The sequence below is a fragment of the Pyxicephalus adspersus genome, chromosome 5 (assembly GCF_032062135.1).
Source record: "Pyxicephalus adspersus chromosome 5, UCB_Pads_2.0, whole genome shotgun sequence".
NCBI classification, from domain to species: domain Eukaryota; kingdom Metazoa; phylum Chordata; class Amphibia; order Anura; family Pyxicephalidae; genus Pyxicephalus; species Pyxicephalus adspersus.
Window position 1 is genome coordinate 37,558,498 of NC_092862.1, and position 13,744 is coordinate 37,572,241.

Consider the following 13,744-nt stretch of genomic DNA (forward strand, 5'->3'; position numbering starts at 1 on the left):
AGCCTAAACGCCTTATAATCAACCCTACTGTTCTACAGAGCTACTGAATCCCCTGAGAGTCTCCAAAGCTGATGAAGGGAAGCAGACATGGCAAAGAGGTTTATGTAAATATGATACGTTATGCTAGGATATAGCCAATTTTCAAGATGGTAATATTGCTTAGAATTGATTGTTTGATTGGTAGAATTGATACCTATATTGATTGTAAAATTAGATTAATCAATGTAGTGATATTTTATTTCAGTGATATTACCATTTACCTAAATATATCAAATAAATTCTTTTAAACCTGCATATATTCTTATTTTTCATGAGTAGATTCCTTTCTGCATGATTTTTCAAAGTTCAGACAGATGTACATGCAAATATTCAAACACAATTTGCACAAACCTAATGTTGAACCAACCATCACAACTTTTAGGTACTTGTCTTTTTGTAACAACATACCACATGTAACAACATTATATTATTTGTAGACACCAAAATATTTACTTTGCCAGTTCTCCTGAATGGTAAATTTTTTTTAATGATATCTTAGTGAGAAACCACAAATATTAATGAATTAAAGGTTAAAAGCTATAATTCCATTCTGTTATGTGCTTCATTGCTGCAGTAATAAAAAAGGAACATGAAACTTAAAAATAATGACACTGATGAAAAAGCACATTATATTTTTTTTCAATCAACTGGATAACTCACACTTTTACCTTATTAACTTTACTTAGGATAGGTCATTTCATAACAAAATTTTTCTTTTTAAATAAAATTATACAGCACCAAAATTTGCATTGATTTGCACACACATACACACACAAATATAATTCACCATTTTCCTAGGAATCACAATTTATTTTCCTTGGCATGCTTATTCATATGTGTTTTCTAAGATAGCAGATTACTCATCTTTGTGAATGATGACAAAATAGGAATATCTTTAAAGTTTTTTTCTATAATTGAAGACAGCACAAGACTTTCAAAACATTTAAATTGTATTCATTTAGGAGAATCTTTGGTTGATCTGATTTTTTTCTAATTTTGGGGACCAAAACAAATAAACAATGGTATCCAATTGACTTTTTTTTTTAATTTGTGTACTGTATGTATTTTTGCTAGAGCTGTTTTTTTATAAATAAAAACAATAATAGTTACATTTCATAAAATCTATGTCACTATTTACAAATGCTGAGGTTTTTTGTGTATTGTTTAAATAACCGGGAGTGTTAAAATGCTAATGCTGTGTTAGTTAGGTTTCCTCTCAGTGATCTGGAGTTTCAGTAAACAAGGATGTGAACTCTTATTATCATCACACATTGTTACGTCATGAACCCCTAATGTACACATCACAGCAAGGTATAAGTACATCATATGGAATGAGTTTCCAAGACTCTTACAAGCATTTATTCATCGTAACTTTCTGTGACTCTTATAGAATTACAGTATTTGAAAATCAATTTACAATAAACAATTATTTTTCATTTAAAAAATAAATTAAAAAAAGCTAGGAATGGGGTTGGGACTAAGACAAAAACATAAATAAATAAAACTTTATATAATATTGCATTGTGAGGACGTATTATTTACTACACATAAAGATCCCTAGATTTTGTAGAACCACAAGATTCTGCATGCCTTGTAGTTTCAGGTACCTAACGTGTTTAATGCATAATAAAGTCAACAACAACGTGAGACAGCTGGATTTTGTTAAGGGGCTCTATAAAAGCCTTGACATATGACAATTAGTTTTTTACCTAGAGGGCCAAATTCAAGTTGATGATTGTAAACTTATAAATGAAAATATTTAAATTTGAACCAGGTGGACTTGCCACAATCCTACTTATTTGGATTGAATTGTTGTGCTAAAGCAGTGTCTATACAACTTGTAAAATGTTATAACTGCCCCATTTAGAAAGCAGACTTGATTTAACTACTTAGACTGGATTAAAGTCTTTTACAAAACTCTGCCTACTATGTGCTAACTATTGTGCTTGGTGGGATATGTAGTTCAGTAATAACAGCTAGAGACCATTATTTTCCATTCTTCTACCTTTCATCACTTGCCCACAAATATTTAGAGGGTTTACATTATATTAGGACTTGTGGGGATGAGACCTACACCTACAGCAATGTTAATAACATTACATTACAGACTACTTGTTAATTTCACAGGTCCAACTTATGATCTGAGATATACATCACATAGACCCATAACTGTATAGTACAGCACCTTTTTATATAAATACTGCATGAACCCAAAAAGGATTTGTTGTAATATGATTTCACATTTTGTATAATGTTTTATGAATGCTTTCAGTCAGCATTTGTGCTTTTTTTTTTTGCTGTAATTTTGAACAAATCGTACCAAAATAATGTAAAATACCATTACAAGTACTGACTGCTGGAGTATGGTCATACATTAATACAAGTCGGTTATAGTAGGTGTGTAACATTTAATTATCGGCATTTCCTGTACACGAAGTAGAGAACTTGAGAAACTGGTAAAAAAGAAACTAATGATCTCAGAGTAGTATATGTTTGGTGTAAAAAGTAATTATAAAGAATATCTGGTCTCCAGTAGGTTGACCACATCGACTTGAAAGTTAGATAGTGGGATGATATGAGATCCACACGTTATAAAAAAGTAACACCGTATGTAAACCATATTTTACAATACAAAATATTGAGCAATTTGATTTTTTTTGTAAGTTTTTGATTTTGGAAACAGAAAAAAATGCTGTAAGATTTTAATTTGCACTCTTAATGCAACTGAAAGCACCATTTAGGTATATATTTTCAAATAACATGAAAACAGTTTAGTGCGAAACAAAAAAACTTTGACTGAAAATGATTGCAACACCGGCACTGTCTTAGAATTGTTTCTCTGCGGATTCAGATTATTATGAAAACAAGTTTTTTTCTACGGCACTGTGTATACTTACTAGTAGACAACCCCAAAGCCTACAAGTTATCACTTAGTTAGAGATATAAAAGGTGAGTTGTCTGTACATATGGAGAACAGGTGCACTCCTTCTGGTTTCATACTCTTGCATGACGCATCATGCCACATAGTGTGTGTTCCTCAGACATCAAGAGCAGTCATATACACAATGTAATGTTTGGCACTAGGAGGGTATGGCGTCAGTTCATATTTTATATCATACCTGCATAAATCACAAGGAGCCATGCATTCAGAGTCCTGAAACTGATCCCCAGTACAGTACAAGAAACCAGATAATTTTATCCCCATCACTTAACTTTTCATTACCAAGACAAATCTTTTTTGTCATCTGGGTATATCATCATGATTATCATTTTTGACCTAATTCTGGTGACTTTTCATGTCATCACCGGTTAGATTAACATTCTAACCATTTCTGTTTTTCAACTACCACCTATATAGGTAAATGATTTATGTGAATTAGGTAGGGAGGTTAGGGTGATTTTCGTTGTTTTTAATGGGACACATTTACTGAAGGGCTTCTTAAAACTTTTCAACCTAAATTAGGTCATATGCTACTGTGTATGTTAGTGATACAGAACAGAGTTTGCATGGGTAAATGAGGTAATTCTTTGCCCTACTAGGATCAGACCCATGCTCAGTCCTAGTGTGTTCATAAAATATTTTCATTATTTGACTCTGTGTTCACATGACACACATAGTTGGGCTAAACCATGTTAGTTTTTGTGAATACAACTCTTTTGGGATATGCAGACTTGCACACACCACTATCAATATATCAATACAATATACAGGTGGTAGTTTCCTATTGCAACATTTTATACATTGTGTAAAGCCCAGACCTGTATGTAGCACATAGACGGTTGGTTGTAGCATTACTTAAGGGCCATTACATATAAAACTTTGTAGACAATTCTTAAGACAATAATGATTTATATATGAATATTAATCACATCACTAGACAACACATTGTCTAAACTACACAGGTCTAGTGTTCTGCCCTCATTTGTATATTTTTTACCCATTGATTTTCTTCAAGCTCAAAATGCACAAACCAAATCTTTTTTTGTTTATGTATGAAAGAATGATAATCATGATGAATAGCCATTTTAGTTGTTCTCCATGACTTTAATTGCCATGGCTTTTCGATCTGTTGGTAAAAGTTTAACAGTTTATTATCAGCCACTGACGGGTTGACAGTGCTTATTGTTCAGGTTAAAATTGTGGCTTTCTGAAGTCCTGGTTGTCAGGATTTTCTTTTTTTTGCTGCTGTTACAACGTGGTTTCATATTCCAGACGTTCCTGAATAAGTGCATCGTCTTTATACTGAAGCCGAGGGGGAGTAGGTGAACATTCAAAAGCTAAAATTGCCTTACGTAGGCTTCTGTCCAACACATGTCTCTCCCAGGCTGGATACCTGTTTCTAAACAGGTCAATTTTGATAACAGATTCTTCAATCCTTGGAGGCCTTGAGGATGGCGTAGAAGGAGCTGTAGGCCTCACTTGAAAAACTGGCATGCAGCCGTCTCTTTCTGTAAATTTCTGATCGCTGGCCACACTCCTGTTATTGGACATAGATCTAAGAGTGCTGGAGGCCACCTCAGGGGGCAAAGGAAATGCAGATATGGGATCTTCACAAGCACAGCTCGGTGATTGGCCAAATCTAGGTCCATTAGGGTGAAAGAAGGCATAGTACATAAGCATAAAAACAATACCAGTTAAAAAGCTGCTAAACACTACACACAGTGCTGGAATAGCAAATGCATCCAGGATTTGGGGGGCCTTGTACAAATACCACAGGGTACTCAAGGCAGTGTTTTCCAGAAGGATGACAAAGTAATAAATAAATAGCCGACACCGTGTCCTTCCTTCCTTGACGTTAAACCAACTAAAGATATAGATTATTCCAACCACCATATCAAACACAATCTCCTCCCATTTAGTGATGCAGAATTCTGTTTCACAATGTACAATCCAAAAGGTCATGATACACCAGTGGAGTACAATAAATATTCCAAAGTAGAGTTGGAAAACCGAAGCAAAGAGGGCAAATGTTATCACTCTGGCAGCGATGGTGAAGAAATGCCAACAGAACTGGATGATCACAGCCATGTAACTGATAGGTTTCTTGTCATCTCTGGAATCCCTTAATGCTTTCTGATAAGATGCCAGGGCCCATGCTAAGGATACCAATGATGCAGCAGCTGTAAGACCTAGAACACAAACAAAGAACTGTGATCACAAGTACTGCACAAATGTACAAAAGACCCATAAACAACAACAATTTTCTGAATAGTAAAATATAAGAAAAAACTTAACATGCAAAACTTGAACAATGTAATATTTTTCTGATGGCCCACATTTTAGCAGGACACTGGATAAATTCTATGTTACATCAAAATTCATGTTTTTTTCTCTATGTGCTTTTTTCAGAAACCTATTTCACAATCTTGCTATTTAGTTTACATTTTTGTAGGTATTATCTACAAAATTTACCAATATCAATACCATATGGAGCAACAGTTTTTCAAATCAGAGGACTTTCATGGCCATTAGAAGACTATTAGGTTCAATTTCCTATGGACTAGGCAAACTTATACTAACTTAAGAGATATTTTACCAGATATCTCAATATCCTGTAATACAAAATACTCAAACCAACATATCAACTTATTCTAATGCTGCTAAGATCCACCCCCTCACTGTCAAACAGTTGAAAAATTTGGCATCATGCCCTGCTTTTGGCACATGGGTGGTTGGGTGGTTTTCATGAAGCACCAACTTCAATTATTATTTCAGACAAAAGAGTTGTAGGCAAACAGCTAAAAAAATGTGTATTATTTATTTTAAAAAATATCCTTTTTTAACACTTGTATTTGTTTAATTTCAACGTGAATGGTTTAGAACAAGTGGTGGCCAGTTTCGGAAGTTGCATTAGAAAAAAGAAAGCATTTGATAAATGAGGCACTTAGATCTATGCTTATTTTAATGTTTGCTAAGGAGGTTTCAAAGAACAGTGCTTATAAAACTGTAATTAGTGGGACTGGTAATCTATTAACAGACACAAAGGTTATTGATCCACACACTGTTCTGGATTAAAAGCAATTAGTGTACACATCAATACAACCACACTTTGATAACTCATACAGAAATGTGAAGGGGATATGTGGGTGAATGGTTTATTCAATGAAGAATAATATTTACACATACATCTTTAAAAATGAGTGCTGCAGTGACAACTGCTGGCACTGTTGCACTTTGAGTCCTTTGTGTTAATAAATGCTCATGTATTTTGCATAATTGGTGCGTTTGTAACAGTACTTCCTGACTCTTGCTGAATGGTAGATCACAATCTGAATGGTAGAACAACCTTTACACAGCAACGGTCTTTAACAGTTATTCTGGTAAACCTACTACCTACTGTAGGTAGCTTTACCTACAAGCTGTCAAGGTATAGTTATACTATAATTGTTAATGTTGCTCTTATCAAGTACTTGTTTAAATAGTAAGAATAGGCATATCATGTTCCTTTTACCAGGCAGTGGGGAGGTGTATAGCTATCAAAGTGTGGATATTCAATTCTGTTCTTCAAAAAATCGTGACGTAGGACTCACCAAAAGGAAAAAAATAATATGTTCAGCAAAGAGCAACAAAATACTAATGAATGTTGACTTTTTTTCCAATAAAGTCTCCTGATATAGTTTAGTAGATTAAGTATTGTGCATTTTAAAGCCCTAAACCAGGGGTGTCAAACTCTGGCCCAGCACTTGCTTTTTTTGTCCCCAAAAAGATTCTTAATATGAATTGCAGCTGGCCCACCGCTACTGCAATCTGTAGAAACGGCGGGCCAGCTTCAATTTATATAAAGCTGCTGTTCTAAAGATGTGAGTACAATGCTGCTACTACAATTCCCGCCATTGCTCGGGTCTCTAGACCAGCAGCCTCTCTGCCTTTGCATGGCCCCAGATTTTATAGATGCAAGTGATGCTGGGAATTGTAGTAGCGGCATCACTCTATTGAACAGCAGTCTATTCATGGACCCTGCGGAGTTTATACTGACAGGTAAACTTATTAAACAGGAATTATCAAGAATATTATCAGGAATTATCATAGAACTATTGCTATATTAATTGTTTTACTGTGCCAGAGAATGCAGCAATTTATTTGGTTTCACATTGCATTCTCTTGCAATGTAAAACAATTATTCTCAGTAAGAAGAAACAAGAACACATGAGAAGAGCATGCAGTAACATGCAATGGATTGATCTAAATATTTGGATCAATCCGCTGCATACTACTGCATGCTCTTTTCATGTGTTCTTGTTTCTTCTTATTGAGATTTATTGTTTTTTCAATAAATTTCAAGTTTGGCCCGCGACTTGGTCTAAGTTTTTAAATTCGGCCCTTTTTGAATTTGAGTTTGACACCCCTGCTCTAAACACACAAATAAACAAATTCTCAAAGCAATCATGTTGATTAGTATTAACTTTTACTATTATTTTTGGAACTGAATTATACATATTCAAAAACCAATTGTGTAGCTATGCATGGCTATAGCCAAGAACCTATCCACACTGCCTTAACCGATAGTGCCTTCTAGTTAATAGACTAGAACAAAGGGTGTGAAACTCAGGCCCGTGGGCCAAATCTGGATCGCAGTGTAATTATATTTGGCCCACGAGAGAATACCAAATGTCTACTAGAGCTGACCTGCCTGTAAACAGTGCATGCACCGCTAATACTACAAATCCCAGAATGCTCTGCTGGCATGTCAGTCAGGACCCCCTCCTCTGTTGACATTCATTAGCGACCTTCGTCAGTTGCAGATATTTTTTCAATAAATATCAAGGTTGGCCCTCTGTGTATTTGAGTTTATTAGCTCTGGACTAGGTTTTACATTTGCTCACCATCTACTCACCACATTGCTTCTATACACTTATTAACCTGATTACTATTTGAATTTGCCCTTTTCAGTTTTGGGCTTTAATTTAAAGTTGGGTTTTAGGCACCCAACTTTGTGACCTGCCAGGCTGTGCAGGTCACATACATATTGGTCTACAGGTAGTCCCCGGGTTAAATACGAGATCGGGACTGTAGGTTTGTTCTTAAGTTGAATTTGTATGTAAGTTGGAACATGTACATTATTTTATTACATACAATTAGGACAGATGTTTGTCTCAACATATTACTAGGCAGTGTGGTGTCAGTTACTGTATACAATCCTCACAAACAAACAAAAAATTAACTTTATGGAGCCTAAACATTCGTTATCTTCTGGAGCAAGCTGTGCTTTGATATGCAAAAAGAAACAACTGCAGAGTTTGTCTTGGTCATTAAAGAGTTACAAAATGTTGCAGAACAGCCAGTCCTTAAGATCACCCACAACCTCGCTGTGTTTAGCAAAAGATTTCTTCTGCAAGTCATGCAAACAGCCCCTCCCCCCATCAAGCCTCTGTTCTGCACACAAGCAAGCAGGAAGCCCCATTTGTATCTAGGAGTAGTCCGTATGTCGGATGTCCTTAACTCAGGGACTATTTGTATAGATTTTCATTAAAAGCTGTTGATTTTTTGATGTTCACAAATAAACATAAAACAGGAATAAATATCTATCCACCCAACAGTTTGTGTATGTGGTGTTAACAAAATTATTTATAGATCATTTTAAAATAAACTGTGAATTCTCCTCAAGCAATGCTAAACTTTACTTAAATATTCATTTCCATTTTCACTAATCTCAATTCTAAACTGCCTTCAGACCACTGTTACGAATATTATAAAAATGCAATAAGTATGTCAGCTTAACACGATGTCACTGTTAATGTTAAATCCATCAGAATGATCTCTTCAATGGAGAGGATAGAAGAAATATATCTTACCTAAAAGGTTAGCCGCATGCAGTATAATGAAAATATTTTAAAATAACTGTTTGTATTATTTTTATCTTGTGCTTATGCTAAGGAAGTCAATCATGAACAAACCTGGACAAACCTCATGGTGAAGGGAGATCCAAGCTTGGTATAACTCACAATTGCTAGAAGCACCTATGCTCTTTCCTTATGGGACTAAACACCTATTTCTAGTGGAAGTGAAACCACAGACAAAAATGTCTTTAAGTTTTACAGTATACGGAGTGGGGAACGACTAGAACAATTTCCAAATGTAACACAGACAATAATAAAACTCTAGCAGATGTTTTGGGCCTTTACCACTCCATGCCACATAAAAATGTTCTGGCTAGAACAGGGGTGGGCAATGCTTTTTTTGTTCTTATTAGTCAAAGTGACAGGCTCACTTAAAAAAAAACATTATATATTTTCCAAAATTATCATTTGATTTTCAGATGTTAACCCCAATGCCCAACTCCCATTTATTATCTATAGCAACTTTTTTTTGGCAGCCCTGACATAGGATTGTACAATAGGCTTAGCTGCAGCAAAAGGGATCTAGAAGACTTAAAGACTACTAAAAGCTACTATAACTTTAAGGTTCAATCTCCCTTACCCATCATTTACAACAGCAGAGAAAATGTAGATCTACTAGTGTGTTTGGTTCCAGTCCAATGAACAAGGACACAACATTCCCAAAAATCAGCAACAACAGCCACAATCTCCACAATCTTGCCAAGGAAAATCAAAAAATAAGAAATATTCACACAAAATAAAGACTTATGAAAAAATACCTCCTAAATGAACACGACAGATTACAGATAATAGTTGTTAATTTTAGTACAAAAGCTACTTTCTCCATTACTGAAGACATGTCATTGTTGTAAAATAAGACATTTTCACTTCCAGAATGGCTCCACAAAAAAGACAGAGCATTTTTAACATTCTAATAATTTCTAGTGAATGCTGGTGATTAACTTGAATTATTAGGCTCTATCAATGCATGAGTGCCAAGGGAGCCGAATATTCAACAACTGCTTTAATTAGATTTTAAATAATGAAATATACATTGACAGCAAGCTAAAATGATGTTAGCTGTATTTACTAAGTGGTTCTATTTATTCTGGGTTCACTATGATGGAAATGAACTTCTTGCTTTGACAAAAAAGCTTCTAGAGGTATTTTTAACTGGTTGCAATAGCTTTTAAAATGCTGATATGCCAGTGCAAATGTAGAGTTTTTATAGATTGATGCTGTTGTAATTACAGAATGTTGCTATGTATTGGTTAAACAAGCTGAGTTTTATTGTCAATTATTTAAATTGTTCCCATATGTTTGCATTTGGAGAGTATTTTAGTGTATTCATGGATTCATACATCACAAGAATTCAATTACATTATATCATTCATGGTTGTTAATAGTAAGGAAATTTCATAAATCTATAAGGAATAAATGACTGTGTACATAACATAGCTTTAGCAACAACATAAATAATATTTCACATGTTCCTTGATTTTAAAATGAAAAAAATTATTTTAAAATGAAATCTTGATGGTTGATTTTGATTAATGCATACAATGTGTTACCAATCACAGATTTTCTAGTAAGTTATGAGTGTGTTCAGAGATTCCCTATCTGACTTACAATTTGAAAAATTATGATCATACCATGCACAATGCCTACATAAATGAGTATGGTCACATACCCTATATGGAACTGATTTACAAAATGATGGAAGATGGCAAAGTGAATGTTCTCAAGCAGAAAAGAAAGAAGCTGTGATCATGTCAATAATCTGAGCTTGTACAAGGCAAACCCTTCCTGCACATGACTGGGCATTGAAAGTGAATATAGTTTTCCTATATGAATAAACTAAGTGAACACACACTACTACTTTATTAAATCAATCCCAGTGTATAAGAAGCTGTCCCTTTTCACATTTAGCAAATAGAACCAGATTATTCTAACACCAGATTTATTTTATTAGTTGACCTTGAGGAGCCATATAGTTATAAATAGTTAAAAACACCAAATCTTCTTATAAGTACTTAAATTATCGATTGATTCATTGATGCATTTCTGTAATTCAGGGGATACAAGGAGACCTTATTCTGAACAACTAAGGTGTTATCCAGAAGTAAAAAAAAAAATGTGTAACCTGAATAATAAGATTAAAAGCTAATACATTTATAAAGTAGCTGTGGGAAATAAGTTCTTTATTTTTTAGTCATTTTTGAAAAAATACATTACTATTTTTATATTAGGAAAGCAGCAAAGTGAGAAAAACGTTTCTACAACAAAACACTGAACACAAAAGCTAGGTACACACTTCCAATGGTTCTCGCTTGATAATTGGCTCAGGGACGATATTAGGTGAGAATCTGGAGTGTGTACAGCGCGTGTCGTTCATCGTCCTGGCGGATTCACGGACGATGAACTACGAACGATCGTAATGTAAGGGAAGCAGGAGAGCGCGCAGAGGGTTGCCACTCTGTCATTCGCCCCCTTCGCTCTGCATAGAGCAGAACAGTGCTGTATGTACAACACTCATTCATGCATTGTGCAGTGCATAGGCGATGGAAAGGATCGTGAAAGATCCTTTCCAACGACTATAATTGGAAGTGTGTATGCGGCTAAACACTTCAGTGAGGGCAGGCAGGAATGTAGATACGTAAACCTGCTCATAGATAACGCTCATACTTAATATGTACTTAACCACTACAAATATAAGCCAAAAGAAGTTTTCAGTTTCACAGTGATTAAAAGGAAAGCAATAAACAGGGCTTGTAAGAAACAGAATGATGAGAACTGGGGAGAGAGGGGGTTTGGAGGTAGGATGATTGGGCCTGATTTATTAAAGCTCTCCAAGACTCTAGAAGATAGACTATACTGGGTGATCCAGCAAACCTAGAATACATTTCTTAAAAATCATTTGCTAATAATTGGTAAATGTTTTTAACCCTGGACCAGATCCATTTCAGGTTTGCTGCATCACCCAGGTTCTCCCATTCCCTCATGTTAGTCTATCTGTATCAGTCTTAGAGAGCTTTAATAAATCAGGCCAACTGTCTGTGTTGTCTCTGGGCAATCATCGCTCCACATCAGAAAGTTCTGGTGTATCAAAAAGAATACAACGTGGACAGTGTGAGAATGCCAATAAAAACAGGGATGGTTAAAACCTCTATCAATCATAAAAGAATGTACTACTATGGCTAGCACAACTATATATATATTACTTCAATTTATTGGACTTTTATTTGTAGTTTACATAATGGATTTAACAATGGTCTATTTTGTTGCAGTGGAAAATAAAATACTATATATACTGTATGTACCATGAGGACACCCCAAACAGGTCAGTACAGCAGAAAAATATAAATAAGGACTGAGTTATAAAAAACAAACTTTGAATTTTTCTTGGAGCAGGCCATCCAATAGGACTCACATACATGGCAAGGAGACCATTAATAAGGGATGTAAAAAAGACTCTAGGAATGGTCTGCAGCAGAGATAGGAGTATCTGTTCATAGGACCACTTTAAGCTATGCACTCTGCAGAGCTCAGCTTTATTAAAAAGAGCTAATGCCTCAACAAAAACATACTTTGTGTTTGTCCAACAGCATGAGGTGGACTTCCACATGGATAATACATGATTCTCTGATCAGTAGAGACTAAAGTTGAACTTTTTGGCCAGCAGCATGGCCAGAGACAGCATGTGTGATTTAAAACTATCATTCATCAACACAGTACACCAGTGCCACCGTGAAGCATGGTGGTATCAGCATCTGGCTGTGGGGATGTTATTTATGGGCAGGGATAAGGAATGAAGGAAAAATAATTGACACTTATTACAAGGGAATTGTTAAGCAATATATGTTTTCCTTGACCAGAGTTTATAAACTAGTACTGGATTCCCCTTTCAACAGGACCCTAAACAGAATGCTAAAGCTTCAATGGAATATTTTAAAGGGAAACAATCAAATGTCTTGGAATGGCCCAGTTAAAGCTCAGACCTTATTCCAATTGAGAATCTGTGGCGTGACTTCAAGATGGCTGTACACCAACACAACCCTTTATAACTTGAAGGAGTCGGGACAGTTTTGCTGCAAGGAATGGCTGAAAACTCAAGTTGCTAGACGGGCTAGGATTTTATTGGAGAGGAATGCTTTAGTGTAGGCGAGTGGGATTTATTTGACCAGTGATATGCATTAAATTTGGTAACTTATCTTTTAAATGACCCTTTGTAGAGCCTACAAAAATGATTTCCTATTGTTTCAAGCACCTCCTATCTGAGCCTACTGTACCATTTTTTCATTTATGTTGAAAAAGCACTGAGCAATGTGTTTTAATTTATTCACAGCTGCAGTGTTTGCAGAATAGTTTTAGCTTTTCATGACTGATATTATTTATGTTAATAGTTACTCTTGGTTGTTTGGTGGTTTTTAGTGAATGCTCAACCAATCCCTAACAGTTATCTCCAAACTAATTTCCAAAATCAATGCAATATGTAAATAACTGTTCTGTCTCTGCAAACCTCCCAAGCTAGGCATCTGAAAAAGTCAAATGTACTTACATAAATCAGTATCTTCTCATTCTCTAATTTCCTCCAACAGACATTGCTCACATATGTTAATATAAAGTTACCTGGCACTGTTGAAAATCAAGCTGTTTCTTTTTTGGAAACATTATTTTAAAAGGCATCATCATGAATATGTCAGACTATTTGAATACTAATTAACAATGTATTTTTTTCACTGCAGAGTACTGTGGGATCCATACACGAAAAAATGTCCAGGGTATTGTTTACGTGGTACAACAATCTGATGGTGTTTATCTGCACCAGAGGGGCAAAATGCCTCCTGCAGATGAGGCTCATGTGAATTGTTGAGAGCAGCCAAGTTCC

At 35.2% G+C, this 13,744-nt stretch overlaps 1 protein-coding gene across 1 annotated transcript in view; it reads right to left on the reverse strand.

Moving 5' to 3' along the window:
• Window positions 1-508: 508 nt before the first annotated feature.
• The window catches only part of XKR4 (XK related 4), a 170,092-nt gene continuing 156,856 nt past the window's right edge, over window positions 509-13,744 (reverse strand). The window contains exon 3 of the mRNA XM_072411195.1: window positions 509-5,169. Within this exon, the coding sequence (XP_072267296.1) occupies window positions 4,229-5,169 (941 nt within the window). The 3' untranslated portion in view covers window positions 509-4,228. The remainder of the gene's footprint in view (window positions 5,170-13,744) is intronic.